General features: G+C 36.9%; 1 protein-coding gene and 1 long non-coding RNA gene across 3 annotated transcripts in view; one reads left to right on the forward strand and one right to left on the reverse strand.

Moving 5' to 3' along the window:
* Positions 1-1,214: 1,214 nt before the first annotated feature.
* On the forward strand, positions 1,215-8,511 carry LOC117655176 (uncharacterized). 2 transcript variants are annotated; one of them, XR_015734010.1, is made up of 3 exons: positions 1,215-1,569; positions 1,752-1,830; positions 5,454-8,511. It is a non-coding gene; the product is annotated as an uncharacterized LOC117655176 (long non-coding RNA). The 2 variants fall into 2 exon arrangements; XR_004588577.3 differs by lacking the exon at positions 1,215-1,569 and having other exon boundaries at positions 1,581-1,830.
* Positions 2,999-14,508, reverse strand: part of SNX10 (sorting nexin 10) — a 42,093-nt gene continuing 30,583 nt past the window's right edge. Inside the window, exons 6-7 of the mRNA XM_034402336.3 lie at positions 5,399-5,611; positions 2,999-4,975 (exon numbers count right to left, since the gene is read on the reverse strand). Coding sequence (XP_034258227.1) covers positions 4,894-4,975; positions 5,399-5,611 — 295 coding nt within the window. The 3' untranslated portion in view covers positions 2,999-4,893. The remainder of the gene's footprint in view (positions 4,976-5,398; positions 5,612-14,508) is intronic.

Consider the following 14,508-nt stretch of genomic DNA (forward strand, 5'->3'; position numbering starts at 1 on the left):
TTGGCAAGTAGTCAATACTTGATCCTCCTTGTCCTTTTCTCCATTATTTCTACTGTTATTGATCAGCCAGAAGTTTAGACTAGATTTGGCATTTTTATCCATCTATCAAGTCCTTCCCAAGGATTTGGGATAGGCAGGTGTTGTTTAATGGTGCTAGTTATCATCACCGACATAAGCAGAAACACCTTAAAACATAAACTACTGTAACCACATTAACTGAGTTCATAAATATACTGAGCCAGAGTACCAAACTACCCTACTGCTTATATGATGGAAACTGAACTCCAGTGACATGACAATTATGTAGTAAGTCATTTTCAAGAGTTACAGATGAAGTCAAACTGTAGTTTGCCTATTATTAGTTTAGCTAGTGGGTGTGATGCTAATGCCAACCAGTGGCCTCATAAGCCTGAGTTTATAGTTAATAACCCATGTGAACTCTCCAGCTGTGATTCCTTCAGTATATCATGTTTAAGCCAATCATAACTTAGCATGTTGCATGGCCATGTGATATATAGAGATTTTTATTTCAAGAGGAGTTTGAGAAATTACTAGACTATGCCTTATTCTGAAAAATGCAGGGCCTAGTGAGCATGTTAAAGTCTTGCTGTCTCTTCTTCAGAACAGGTGTCCTAGGTTTGGGTATTTTAAAGCCATGCAGTCTTTCTCGTTTCTAAAAGAAGTCCAGTCTCCCGAATCAGGCTTGCAGGCACCACATCCTGCTTTTCTTTCCCAGCGTTTAAGCTCCTGCATCACCGCAGAGCGTTGAGAAAACAATAACTCGCTTCTGCTGTCCGCCCTCCCTCACCAGCTCCGCTGACCTTTATTTCAAGGAGTCATCCGACTACCTCGGTCCCTGCACAGAGAACGACAGCCGGCTGCCTAGGCGTTTGCATAACAAAAGCCCGCCATCCAGCCGACGCCTGGGAATGTCGTCGTCACCCCTCGCCCTCCTTCCCTGTCTTCCCCACCGCCGCCGCCGCCCCCACAGCAAATTTGCCTCTCATTTTCCAGCCTCCTCTGTCTGTCATTTCATACATTAATCCAAAAAGGCGAAGGGGGTGGGGGAAGGATGGAGCTATGAAGTATTTGCAAGGAGAGCGATGCCTTGAAAATCCTTTGTCGTTTGCAACCCCGTCTCTGCATTGATGTTCCAGGGCGATCGCATCACTTTCTGGGAGGAGGGCGAGGTGCTCGTTGACGTATTCTCCATGGGCCTTTTGGAGCAACGGGCTACTGCTCCCTTGATTTGGGCCGTTGCTATGGGTTACGGGATTACGGCCGGCGACAGCCTTCTCTCTCTCTCTCTCCCTGACAAACAGCCCCCAGCAAAGCTCAGGCACATGGAGGGCGCCTGGAACACACATTCCCTGGGCGGGAGGGGGAAAGCGAGCGAGCGAGCGAACGGCTGCTGCTGCTTGCTTGCTTGCTTGCTTGCTGCTGAGCCAGCGCCCTGCGCGCGCCGGCGATTCCGCGTGCGGCATTTGCAGCTGCGGGGGGGAAATGTCCAGTATGCGGGGTTGAAAACAGGGGGGCGGGTGGAAGAAAAAAGTGGATCAAGGCCTCGAGGTAAGAAACCGGCGAACTACTATACTCCATGCCAGGTCGAAGGTGCAAAACTGGCTCAAGAAACCAGGTTTGGAGAGAGAGGAACGCTAATGGCTACAACTGATGGCCAGGCATCCCTGTTTCGCTTCTCCTAAAATGAAGCCAGATGGCTTACGGATGGATTTATTTTTTGCTTCGTGCAGGGAGAGAGATAGCAACCAGGGAAAGGAGACGGGAAGCTGCAGACGATCCCAAAAACCAAGCCGGTAGCGGGGAACCGAGGTATCGCTGAATAGAGTATCTTTAAAATAATAATAAAAAAAATCCTTCCCAGCATAACAATTAACCAATGAGAGGGAAAGTTTTTGAGTTTGAAGAAGCGGGATGACGGCTCAATTCTAATCAGTTGGCTCGTCGGAAACGACTGTGTTTGCAAAGCAAAGGAGGCCAGCAAGGAAAGGGTTACATTGAAAAGCGGAAAAGTTAAGATGTGTCATCCCGTGTCCACTGATTCTTACCCCTTTGGCCTTTTGCAAATTATAATTCTCTGTTTTTGATTTTACGTGAGGTTAAACTCGAGAGCTAAACAATTCTCCCTATTTGATGTATACCTGTAGGTAAAAATAATTATTTTCCCAAATTATTTCTAATCGGCATAAAATTATGAGGAAGAGAGAGTATTGTATTCGCAGGGGACCTAAGCATTTTCGAATAATTTTAAAAAAATCCATTTTAAATCTTGTAAAATGTGATATACTAAAGAAAAGGCTGTCCAATCCACATTTTATAAGGGATTTGCTAGAAAGAAGCTGGAACAAAAACTTTTTAAAAATTTAAATGAAGATAAAAGTATTACTGCAAAAACAAAAACAATTTTAAAAAGGGTAAACATTTATAAGGGAAAATATTGAATTAATGCAGTACTGCTTATAATTACTAAGAAAATAGGCTTCATACTCTGCTAGATATTTTTGCCTGTATATGAACATTTACTAGATTTAATTTCTAAAATGAGCTGTACAAATAAATGTGAATTTATTTGCAAAGCTTTGTAAATAGCAAGTTGCTACAAAAAAGTCATCAGAAATGAAGGTGTGGGAATTACCTAAAATGTAAGTAAATCATAAAATTTGTCTTACCATAATATATTGAAAAATAACAAAAATATGGCTGACAGATTATGAAAAATATGTAAATTTAGAAAACAAATTCCTTTTCCTTGGCTTTATATTGCATAAAATAAAAGGAACAATTTAAACCTGAGGGAGAACAAACTAAATCCCAAAATGGGACATGTGATTTGGAAAATTCATGGGATTATTCTTTTCAAAAATTAATTTGTTTTATTCATGCTTTTTAAAAATATGTCATTAAGTTTTTATATTTATATAAATATTTTATATTTATATATATTGCAATTTTTAAAATCAAGACTACAAAGACAAATATAAGTCAACATAGAAAATGTTTTATTTTGGAAATGTAACAAAATAGAAGCATTTTCCAAACATTTTAAGAGTCCACACATTTGTGATTAAGTATTTCACTAATAGACACTTGATAGACATAAAATATTTCAAGGGTCAAGCTGCAATCAAATACACTCCAGAGTAAACAATTAAAATTTACATCATGGTAAGCATGTAGAGGTTTACTCTGAAAAGTAGGAATATAGTAACACTGAAGCAACATGATTAATATGCACCATATAGATAAACCAAATGACAAACTGCATCAAATCCAGCAATTCACAGTGGAATTTGAACGTAACAGTGGTTCCCAAGCCTTCTATTTGCAATACTTAAGACTGAAATAATTGTTTATCCTCCAGCAGGCATCAATTAAATGACATCACATAAGTCTTCAGACATCATATACTAAAATTAGCAATCACTTAATTTATAGCATACACATTGCTTCAAATTGCTTCACAGTAACGATTTTAGATTTCTGTAATTTTAGTAAGCGACAATATCTTATTCCATTTTATTTGGTCTCTTTTTTCCTTTCCTCAGTTGGAAGCCTTTTGTTCATTTTACTGTAACAATAGCAAACACTGCACTGGTGATTTTACTTACATGTTCACACAGTTACCTAAACATAAGTAGCTAGCATTTTTTTGTAATTAGGCCTAAACAGTTTTATCCAATTTAATAAAATAAAATAATCTGCAAGGTTATTTTATGCTCAACCATAATAGCAAAAGGATTGTTGGCTCTAAATATTTACTACTTCTTCTCCCCCTTCCAAAATATATTCCATGACCTTCAAAAAGAATTACTTAATATGAATAGAATATGAAAATTAGTTCCATAATAAATACATTTTTGGATTGGGTAACCAGTTAATTTTACTGAGGATTTCCAAAATGAACTGAGTTTATGAAGTTGTCCAGCTAGATAGTTTAAACATACATATTAAATTATCTTTTATTATTTCCTGCCCCTCTAAAATCCAGTTTCTTCACTGTTACGTCTAGAAAGAGAAAACATAAATTTGATAAAATAAAATAAAATTATTTTATAATGCAGAGGGTTTTATATATATATTGTTTCTTTATTGCATCAGAAAGCAAGGCATACTAAATTCCTTTAATCTGGTACCCTCAAATGCGATGTACTTCAATTCCAATGGGATTATGGGTCTGAAACATATTTACATGACCTGTGACAATTGTTAGGCAAGCTTAAACCTACTGGCTTCAACTAAGCATACTGACAGAAGTACTTGATACGCTGTAATTTTGATTACACAGGGTTCAAGTATTTATTGAGATGAAACTAATATTTTAGAATGTTTATTTAAAACTAACTTGGTCATTTATTCCTGTATTGCTGAGCACATATGCATACTTACCTGGCAATACTTCTCACTAAAAACTGAGTTGTTTTTTAATTACATTTTACCTATGATTTAGAACTGTTAAGATTTGTACAATACGATAGAATTATGTGGCCATTTAAAATGCCAAATGAAAATAGAATTTGTACATTTTGAGGTCAGATATTTCAACATATTTCAAAATCATTCAGGTTTTCTCTGCTCTCCCTTATAATGACCCCCAAAGGATTACACCAGAAAATCTAAGATACTGAAGGTGTCTCTACAGATGTAATTCATAATGTTCAACAACATAAATCAGGTTTCTCCTGCTTGGCCTGCAAAATAACTTGGACTATTATCTCTATAATTCCCAGCCCATATGACCTCTACTGCATATACTCTATATTTTTCAAAACTGGTTTGAAAACAGAAAGCACGTGCTTTGGGAAGTAGTTAGAAAGGTCACATGCAACTTTCAAGTTAGGCCTGTCATTCCAGGAACTGCAGAGTGCAAATAATATTTCAGGGTTCTTCGGTAGCTCTGCTTGCTTTATGTCTGTGTGAATTGCTATCATCGCCACTGTGTTCAAGCCCAGAGGATGAACTGCAGAGGGGGGGGGGAAGAGGGGGGGAGAGAGAAAATTGGTTTTCACAACACACTCAAAGCCTGAGTAACAGAGGAGAACTTTAATTATCCCCAGTCACAAAAGAGAGACAGGAAATTTGGACTTTTAATTAGTCATTTGGAGTGCAGTTGGATATTTTTTTTAGCGAGATAATTTAAACGCGAATAATTCAAGTCTGACTAAATGAAATTCACATAATCAGAATGCAGATAATTGAATTTCTACTGCATTCATTAATTCAATGTGGAGGTGTATGCAAAGACTTCTATGATGAACTGTCACAGCTCAATAAAATCTCAGTCAATTAATTTTTTCATTATCTTAGCATTGCATCAACAACAAAAATGCTGAAGTGTTTTTATTTTCATGTATGCATGTTTAGCAGAATGTAAGGAAGTAACCTCTCAGAATCTGAATCGGCATAATTTTCTTTTTTCTTCTCTTCATGTTCTACAGGAAATCGTCGTTTCAAACAAGCAAAGTCATGGATTGCTTCAGCCACAGAATATTTCGTATTTCCAGATACACATGCCTCAATGTCTTCAGGACTCAGCTGTGTTTGTACGAATAGATGAAGTCTACTGTCTGAAAGCAAAATTGGATTCTGGAGTACCCTTTAAAAAAACAAAAAACAAAAATTTCATCTGCCTTCCAAGAACATTTATTCAATATTTTTTGCCTCAAAGTTATTTTTAACTTCGTATCCATTGCAGTTTGAACACAGTATAAATGTTAGAATGTTTGAGTAAGTGATACTTACCTTTATTAAAGTATTTGGGAATTTAGGTGAGTAAAATAACATGAAGCTAATAGTTATGAACATCTGTTATATAAGTAATTTTCAAGGACTTTTTTTTATTTCCCCATCTGTTGCTACCATGTGAATCGATTACTAGTTTGGCTGGGGGTGGGGGGGAGAATGTGTGCCTCAATGTGTGGGAAAACTAACATAGGAAATGATGCATAATCAGTAATTCTGAATATGTAATAAAACTTGCCTTAAAAGAAGGGCATTATAGAATTTACAGAAATTAGATGCCTATGTAAAACAAATACTTATTTTGTTTGTGTGTGTTACTTTCAAAAAGGCTGATAAAACTATTTCAGATGAACGGCAAAAAGAATCTTACTTCCGTTAATTTTTAAAAGTGTTTTGACGCCAGCATATAATCTTAAAATGAGAATGCTCAATTCAGTAAATATTTAAAACAATTTAATACAACATTAAATATATCCAACTATATTTTTATTAACAACAGAATGGTCTTGCTTCCACTATACCATGTCATAAAATCTATTTTTTCCAATCTAGTTTTATTCAACATTAAAATACATTTCTATTGGTTTATTTAGTCCAGCAAATACAACCCCCAAAATAACATTACTTCTATATTAAAATTGTGGACGTTTAGATCTCTTGCTTTTTCACCTAATCTTTGTTGATGTCAGTTAATTACTTTTATCATTAAATGGTCTCTTAATCACAATTTTGAAATCTAACTGGGAATAGGCAAAATAAACAATTTCAGGACTCCAGTTTATAGTTGGCCAACATTCAGGTTAATATTCTACCAGAGAATTTATTATTTTAATATGAATAACCAATCCTGTACTCTGCCTTCTGTTCAAGGATAATCTCAAAATATCTCATCATCCTATTTTAGAGAAAGCACATTTGAATTAATTCTATTAAAGATAGCTGTGAAAGAATCTATGGACATTATGCAGCCTTCCTAACCTGGTGCCTTATAGATTCTATGAAATTAGAGCATACATTATTTGTCATCAAAACAATGGCACCTGTAGTCTAAAACATTTCAAAGATGTCAGATTAGGGAAGTCTGATACAGTGAAGAATATTTTAATAATGACTCATCAGGCTAATAGAATAGAAAAATAGGGTTTGAACTATTTACTGCAGGCTATATAATATGAAAAACAATGGCTGTGGCATATTCTTCAATGGAAGACAAAATCATTTCAAAATTGGGATAATAGAGAGAAATAAAATGAGGTTTAGACCAACCTCAATTATGTGTGCTAGAAAAGAAACATTAAGGCATCTCTTTTGACCTAGATAGCCATCTCACTAGGAAGTTTGCAGAGATTTAATCTCTTAACAGCTAGGCAGGAGAATAATGAAATTAGTACTGAAATTCTAATTATTCCATTAAGTATGTGCAATGTCATGATGCACATATAAAGGAAATGGTACGTGTATGGTGATGCCTGTTTTATCATTTGTCCCCACAATGGACATCCATAATCATTTATTTTCTGAATTTAGTCCTCACTTATCCAGAAAGGCCCTTGGATTTTTCTTCAGTCTATCCAAGCCCACTTAAATCTAACTCACTTTACAAAGTTGTTATGAAAATAAAATAGGGGAAGAGGGATTCATGCATGCTACCTTAAATCTTTGGAGAAATAAAGTGAAATATAAAAGAAATAAACAGGAAGCATACCAACCCTTGAAACTGTTCCTCCCTTAAAATCAAAACTAGCCAATTCACTTCCTTCCTCCAAGTTTCTAATTTAGTCTTTAAAACAAGGATATCTTGGATAATACAGAATTTATCAGTATGTGAAGTAGCACTCCTATCTGAACCACCTGAACCTCCAGTTGAGGGCGAAGTGGCATCTTGATATAAAAAACAGGTTCTTATACCTTTAGATCTCGATTTCTTTCTGCTGTGAAAATATATTCTGCATATATATGTACAGAATTCTGAACATTATCAAGTGACCAATTTGTCATGCAGCAGCTCCAATACAATACATGAAAGCATGCAATGAAGAGCTGTATGCAGAGAATGCTTTGCCCAAGCCACAATCAAATCAAAGGGTTCCTTCAAGGTTTTATTCAGATATAATTTATACATGCAGACAAGAATGCTCCGATATATTATCTAATTGCATGCACATTAACATAAACATTATGCAGGAAGCTCAGATATTTGTCAAGTCTAGTGGATTCTGCTAATTGCGGTGGTCATTAAAGATGCTGCATATGTCATACTCCTCAGACCACAATGATGGAGGTAAAGAGGGGACAAAAATATTACTGATAATCTAACTTGGTATTATTTTATCTTAATCATAGAGCTATTCAATTATTCTAAAATATGTAATGCTTATATCATTTTTATGTAAATTGCCCTTTTCAGCTCCAATACACCTATATCAATGTAAGATATTGGACATTGTTCATAAAGGAAGGCACACTATAGTAAAAAATAATCAGCTTACTGGGATAAATTACTATCTTCTGGAATTCATATAAATCATTTGGGCCTCAATTGAATTGTGACCAAATATGAACGGGAAACAGCAGTAACATGGCTTTAAACAAATGGTACATAACCTCAGCTTTACTTTCAGTAATAGCTGAAGCAAATTGTAATTTTAATATGATAAATAGGAGAAAATGGTAAATATGTGGAAAGCAATCATGATATCTTTAAAATGTAGGTAAAATTAAAATGAATAAAATCAAAACTAATTTTTAAATGTCTTATTTGTTCCCAAAGGTGTTTTGTTTTCAGTAGCATACTCTACCTCTACCACTGAAAGGTTAAGCGTGACTTTGATCTGAAAAATGTAGGCAACTTTTCTTTATATTCCATTTCAAGCTGAATCATGTTACATAAGAAATCCCAAACAAACTAAGCATTAATCATCCCATCCCTGATAGGATTTTTCTCATCCCTCAGAAAAATCCTATCGATTTCCTAACAGAATGTTATAACCAGACACTATTGTTTAAAGTATGCACATAATGATGGAAATAAAGAGGGCACAAAAATATTACTGATAATCCAACTTGGTATTATTTTACCTTAATCATACATCTATGGATCATACATACAATTTAATTCTCAATAAATATTCTCAGTGGTTGCTTTAGAAGTGTGATTGTGTCACCAAGCTGAAACCTAAGTAACTGTTGATACAATTACACCACAGTTACTTCTTTGTTACTGTTTGAAATGCATTTTAGTTTCTTTGTAAAATAATGGGTAATCTTTAAAATTGATTTTTGATGGTTTGAGGCATTGCACTGCAAAAATAATGAACACTAATGTCAATGATATTGGACAGAAATTCATTTTAGCTTTATTTCACGTCCAGTGCAATTTTGTTAAGCCTTGAACTGCCAAAGCACTGTTATTAACTTGCTGGTAACCTAACATATGGGAACAGCAAACAAAAGTGATAAGAGTACAGGTTGATCTAAGCACATCAAGGCTACCATTAGCCCTCCCCTGCCCCTCTCTGCCCCTACAATTCAATTTCCACTTTTATTTTTCACTGGATTCATTACTTTACAATCATTCTTTTTTCTGCTTAATAGTGCCATCTGGAGGCTTAAAAAAATGATCAGTTCAAAGATAATAAATTAAAAACAGGTAGGTATCCTAGAAATGTAAACATGCCAAGTGTGAAAAGACATATATTGAAAGGTTTGTAATGCCTGTCAGTCTTTTGAGGTAACCAGGTCAAGAAAAGAGCAGGGCAGGAATTCCAGAAATGCTTTTTTTATTGCAGCAAAGTAGAATAACAGAATCTTCCTGCAAAATTGTTTCTATCTCATCTTAAATAAAATCAATGTGGGATTGTTTTGAGACTCTTTTCTCTCAAGTTTCCTCTAGCTCAAAACTCTATAATCTTTTCCTTAAGTCTCCCCTTAACAGCTTGTTCCTTCCTTCCGTAGCCGCAAAGTCGGTTTTATATTCCCATATATTTTCATTCTGTTTTCTTAGGAAGAACGATATTTAATATTTTCCCTTTGCATTCATGATCCAGATTTGGATTGAAAAGGGAGACAGTGGAGTTGTTTAAATCATGGTTTGATCAGCTATTATACCTTTTACCCCATCTTGCCTTATAACTTTGTAAACAGTGCTTAAACCTGTTTTATGCATCACAGGAGAAGGTAATAAACAAAGTCTATTCCTTCTTTCCACATCTCTTTAAATAGAGACATGGGGAAACCAAATCCACATGATAAACCCCAATCTGAATACAAGTTGTCTATTTCCATATCCATCTTACCTATCTGGCTGTGCTAAACTATAATGTGGCTAGTCTGCTTTTGGCTTAGCATAAATCATAATATATAGATCAGTGATGGCTAATCTTTTTGCCAAAAGTGGGGGGAGCGTGTGTGTGCACCCATACCCATAATTCAATGCACCACACACACACATGCGCATGCGACCCCCCACGGTCCAGCTTTTGGCACGAATGGCATGGTGTGCCTGGTAGGCCCATTTTTCGCCCTCCCCAGGTTTCAGAGGCTTTCTTGGAGCCTGGAGAGTGCAAAAACGGCCTTCCCCACAGCCCTCCGGAGGCCAGAAACAGCCCATTTCTGAAAAATGGGCCTTCCGAGAAAAGTTGGGAAATGGGCCGTTTCCATGGACCCCCTCCACGGAGGGGTCAAGACAGTTTTTGCCCTCCCCAGGCTCCTAGAAAGCTTCTGGAGCCTGGGAAGAGCAAGAAACGGGCCTTCCCTACCTCCCCGAGGCCCTCTGGAGGCTAGAAATAGCCTGTTTCCCAACTTCCGGTGAGCTTGGAAGGCCCGAAAATCAGCTGGGGATGTGAGCTAGGGCAATGCTCGTGTGCCCACCAATATGCCACATGCCACCTGTGGCACACGTGCCATATGTTCGCCATCATGGATATAGATGATCATTATATATCTGAATCTCACAGTTGTTATTTGTTTGAAAAAATTCTCTAAAATTAGATACATTTTACTATACTATGGAATGTTAAGGCATTATCTAATATGTAGCTTATAGATAGTACTTGAATCAACACCATTCAACAACAATTCAAAGTTACGACAGTGCCAAATAAATGATGGTTAGCCCTGTTCCAGTAAGCCAGTACCTGCAGTCATGTACTCAATTTGGACACTTCGCAACCAACTCGTGCTTACAACAGTTGCAGCATCGCACATCACATGATCTCAATTTGCAGCCTTTCCTGCCAGCTTCCCACAAGTCAATGGGGAAACTGGCAGAGAAACCGCCCCTGATGTCTGCACAGCACCTCCTTCACTGCTCATCAACCTCCCTCATTTGGCAGCAGCCACTAGCCACTGCCTGCAGGTCTGCTTGTAAACAACCTGGGATTTGCGATTTCCTGCTAGTTTCCCCATTGACTTTGGTTGTGAGAAACTAAAAGGAGAGTGAGAGTAGGTACTTACTTAATGATCCACTTAACGACAGTATCACTTAGCAACAAAAATCCCAATCCCAATTGTCATCTTCCTGTACATCAGCCTTAGTAATTTAAATGCATTACCCTAATAGGAATTTTTTTTAATTTTGTAAGCATAGGAGATGTTGAAGTTATGTATGCAGCCATTTCTTCTGGAGTTCATGGATCACAACTTGTCAGCTTGAGACTTGATCTGGCCCTTGTTTCCTGTTATCAGAAAAGTTAATTAGATTGCAGAGGGCTGCCAAGAGAAAGTTGGTTTCATCTAATATGTTGAGATCTTGAAAGCATCGTTTACAGCCCTCTGTTGGGCAGAAATAGCTATGTTTGAAATATATTAATTCCAATTAGCTAACTGCATATATGGTGAAGAAAACACACTTTTAGTTCTATTCATAATCGGCTTCTATATGCTTTAAAGAATTATTTCATCTTCCATGTTAATCTGAGCAAATTGCAGGTGATAATGAAGCCTTCAATAGCAATTGGCCTAGTTGATACAAATGTTCTAAAATGTTCACAAACATTTCAACTGTTGAGACAAGGACAGACACATTCTAAATTAGAATATTTACAAACTCTATTTTGCTGAAAGAAGCAAAAGTCACTGTGGCTATAATGATGGAGAGAAATGCAAACAAACGGGGGGGGGAGGGGACTGCCGCCCAAAACAATGACAGGATGGAGAAATCAGTGCAAAGAAACCTTCAAAGCAGAACTGCTTAAAGAGCAAAAAGCATAGAAGGAATGTGGCTGGAAAACAGCATTTCTTTTCCTTTTTTAAAAGGCAGTTAAAAATCACCAAGATGGACAATACAAATTGTTGAGCATATGATGGGTTGAAATATTGACTTTAAATGAAGGGAAGTTTTTTAGCACCACTGAGTAAGAAATGTTTCTGTGGCCATTAAGTATCTCCTTTCTATAGATTCTATGTCTTGACCACTTTTTAATGATTCTTGTGGTTTAGATAAGAAACTGGCTTACTATTAAACAAGAACTAGCATAATATATTATTGCAATGGTAAAATAAGACCACACTGGAATGGTTGACATTATCCTCAGCAGCTAATTTACCCTTCCAGGAAATGGATGATTTGGCATCTATGTCAGGCATTTTGTGAGTGGGCAACTATTTGTGAAATGAGCCTTACCACATCCTCCAAATGCACTTCCAGTCTCAAATCTATCTCCGAGATAACAATAATCATATCTATATGTGGAGTAGATACCATTTATTTATTTATTTACTCATTCATTCATTCAATCATACATTCAATCAATCAATTATTTGTTTATTTTAAATGTATATGCCCCACCCCCCATCTTCCTGTCCAGGGAGACTGGCTGGCTTCCTACACATGGAATCTCATTCACATGAGGCCAGCAAATTGGTCTAGCTCAGTGATAGTTAACCTTTTTGCCATTGCATGCCAAAAGCGGGGGAGCATGGGGGGGGGTTGTGTGCGTGCATGCCCACATCCATAATTCTATGTGCCCTGCCTCCAATGCATGCACATGCGACCACCACCACCCCTGCGCTCCCTCCGCTTTTGGCATGCGATGGCACAGTGGGCCTGGTAGGCCCATTTTTCACCCTCCCCAGGCTCCAGAGGCTTTCTAGGAGACTGGGGAGGGCAAAAACGGCCTCCCCCCCCCGGAGGCCCTCCGGAGGCCGGAAATGACCCGTTTGCCAACTTCTGGTGGAACCAGAAGGCCCGAAAAACAGCTGGCCGGCGCATGCGTGTTGTCCGGAGCTGAGCTCGCATCCCCACCGATATGACTGCACAGGTGGCACACGTGCCATAAGTTCGCCATCATGGGTCTAACTTATGAAGAATGAAGAAAAGCACAATAATTGTCAAGGGTATCGCAGATATTAGGTCCATAAGTCCTATCAGTCTCAAATTGTTTGAGGCAGTATTGTTGTGGGACTGATGGACATTCTGGGCTAAAACTCTGACAAGGTTCAGATTTCGGGGAGGCTAATTAAAACCTTGTTCAAATACACACATCTGTGGAGAAGAAAGGGAAAAGAAAGCGGGAATAAACACTAAACTGAAAGTGTTTGAACAGGTCTACAATATAGTACTGTACTAAGACACAAGATAACTGAAAATATTAAATATTAAAATTATTACGAACCTTTCAATCATGCATCTTAAATTACAAGAATTTAAGGTGGTATCAATTACTTTGTATCAAACTCAGATATTACTGAGATATATTAGATATATACACAAGTATTGGAAAATATTAAATGTTTGTGCATGCTAGTGCTCAGAATTGAACTACATATTGTTAAACTCCAATTCTAAAAGCTGCCCAAGTTGGGAGAGTGGAAAACAAGCCTGTATTTCCTCAGTCAGATCCACTGCTTCTATTTCCATTATATTCAGCCTAGAGAACTTAAAATATATTAAGAACGGAATTCCAGAGATTAAAATAAACTTATTGTGCAAAAGGCAGTCTTCAAGACATTTTGCTTATTAAGAGCTTCTACATGAAGTCTGGATGTTTAAAAACTAAAACCATATTTTTAAAATGCAAACCAAATGAGCGGTTGCTTTGTTTGGACAAAAGCAAAGGGGGTAGATTGTGTTTTATTATGTATATTGTAAATTATTCTGTTAGAAGAGAACATAGCTGAAATGGACCATAACCTATTCTAACTAAAACTTTTTTTGTATCTTATGTAGCCCAATATAGTGACAAGTGCATGCTTGTATGTGTGCCAAAAGTTAAAACATAAATTTGTTTTCAACAAATTTACTCAGCCTATTTACTTCATTTCTTGACTCTGAGAGAAATGTTCGTGAGAAATCTAATCTACAGAAACAAGCAAACACAGCCTGTGTTTTGGTGCCCTCTATTGAATGCATACACAGACGAGATTTCAAAAGGAATTCATGAAAAATTCAACCTACAGTAACGTGCAGTAGATGAGGCTGCCCCTTCTTTCCTTTTAAAAAGAAAGCAACTTCTGAATCTTAAAGGCTGAATACACAGTTAATTAAACTTAAATAGACTCTGTTTAAAATATGCTCAATGAAACCAAATGGGAAAAGATTACATCCCATTAATTTCAGTGGCTTTCGCCCATGGATTGTTGGAAAATAACTACTCCAACTCCTCAATAACTTACTATTTTCTTGAATAGGAAACAAAACCTCCAGAAACAAATTTTTATTGTATTTAAATGGAGAGAAACAAAAGTAAACATTCTGAGCTTGAAACAGCTGTTTAAGTGTTACAACTTTTCTTCTACTCTGATTTAGTTTAC

The sequence above is a fragment of the Pantherophis guttatus genome, chromosome 4 (assembly GCF_059756535.1).
Source record: "Pantherophis guttatus breed Tessera chromosome 4, ASM5975653v1, whole genome shotgun sequence".
NCBI classification, from domain to species: Eukaryota; Metazoa; Chordata; class Lepidosauria; order Squamata; family Colubridae; genus Pantherophis; species Pantherophis guttatus.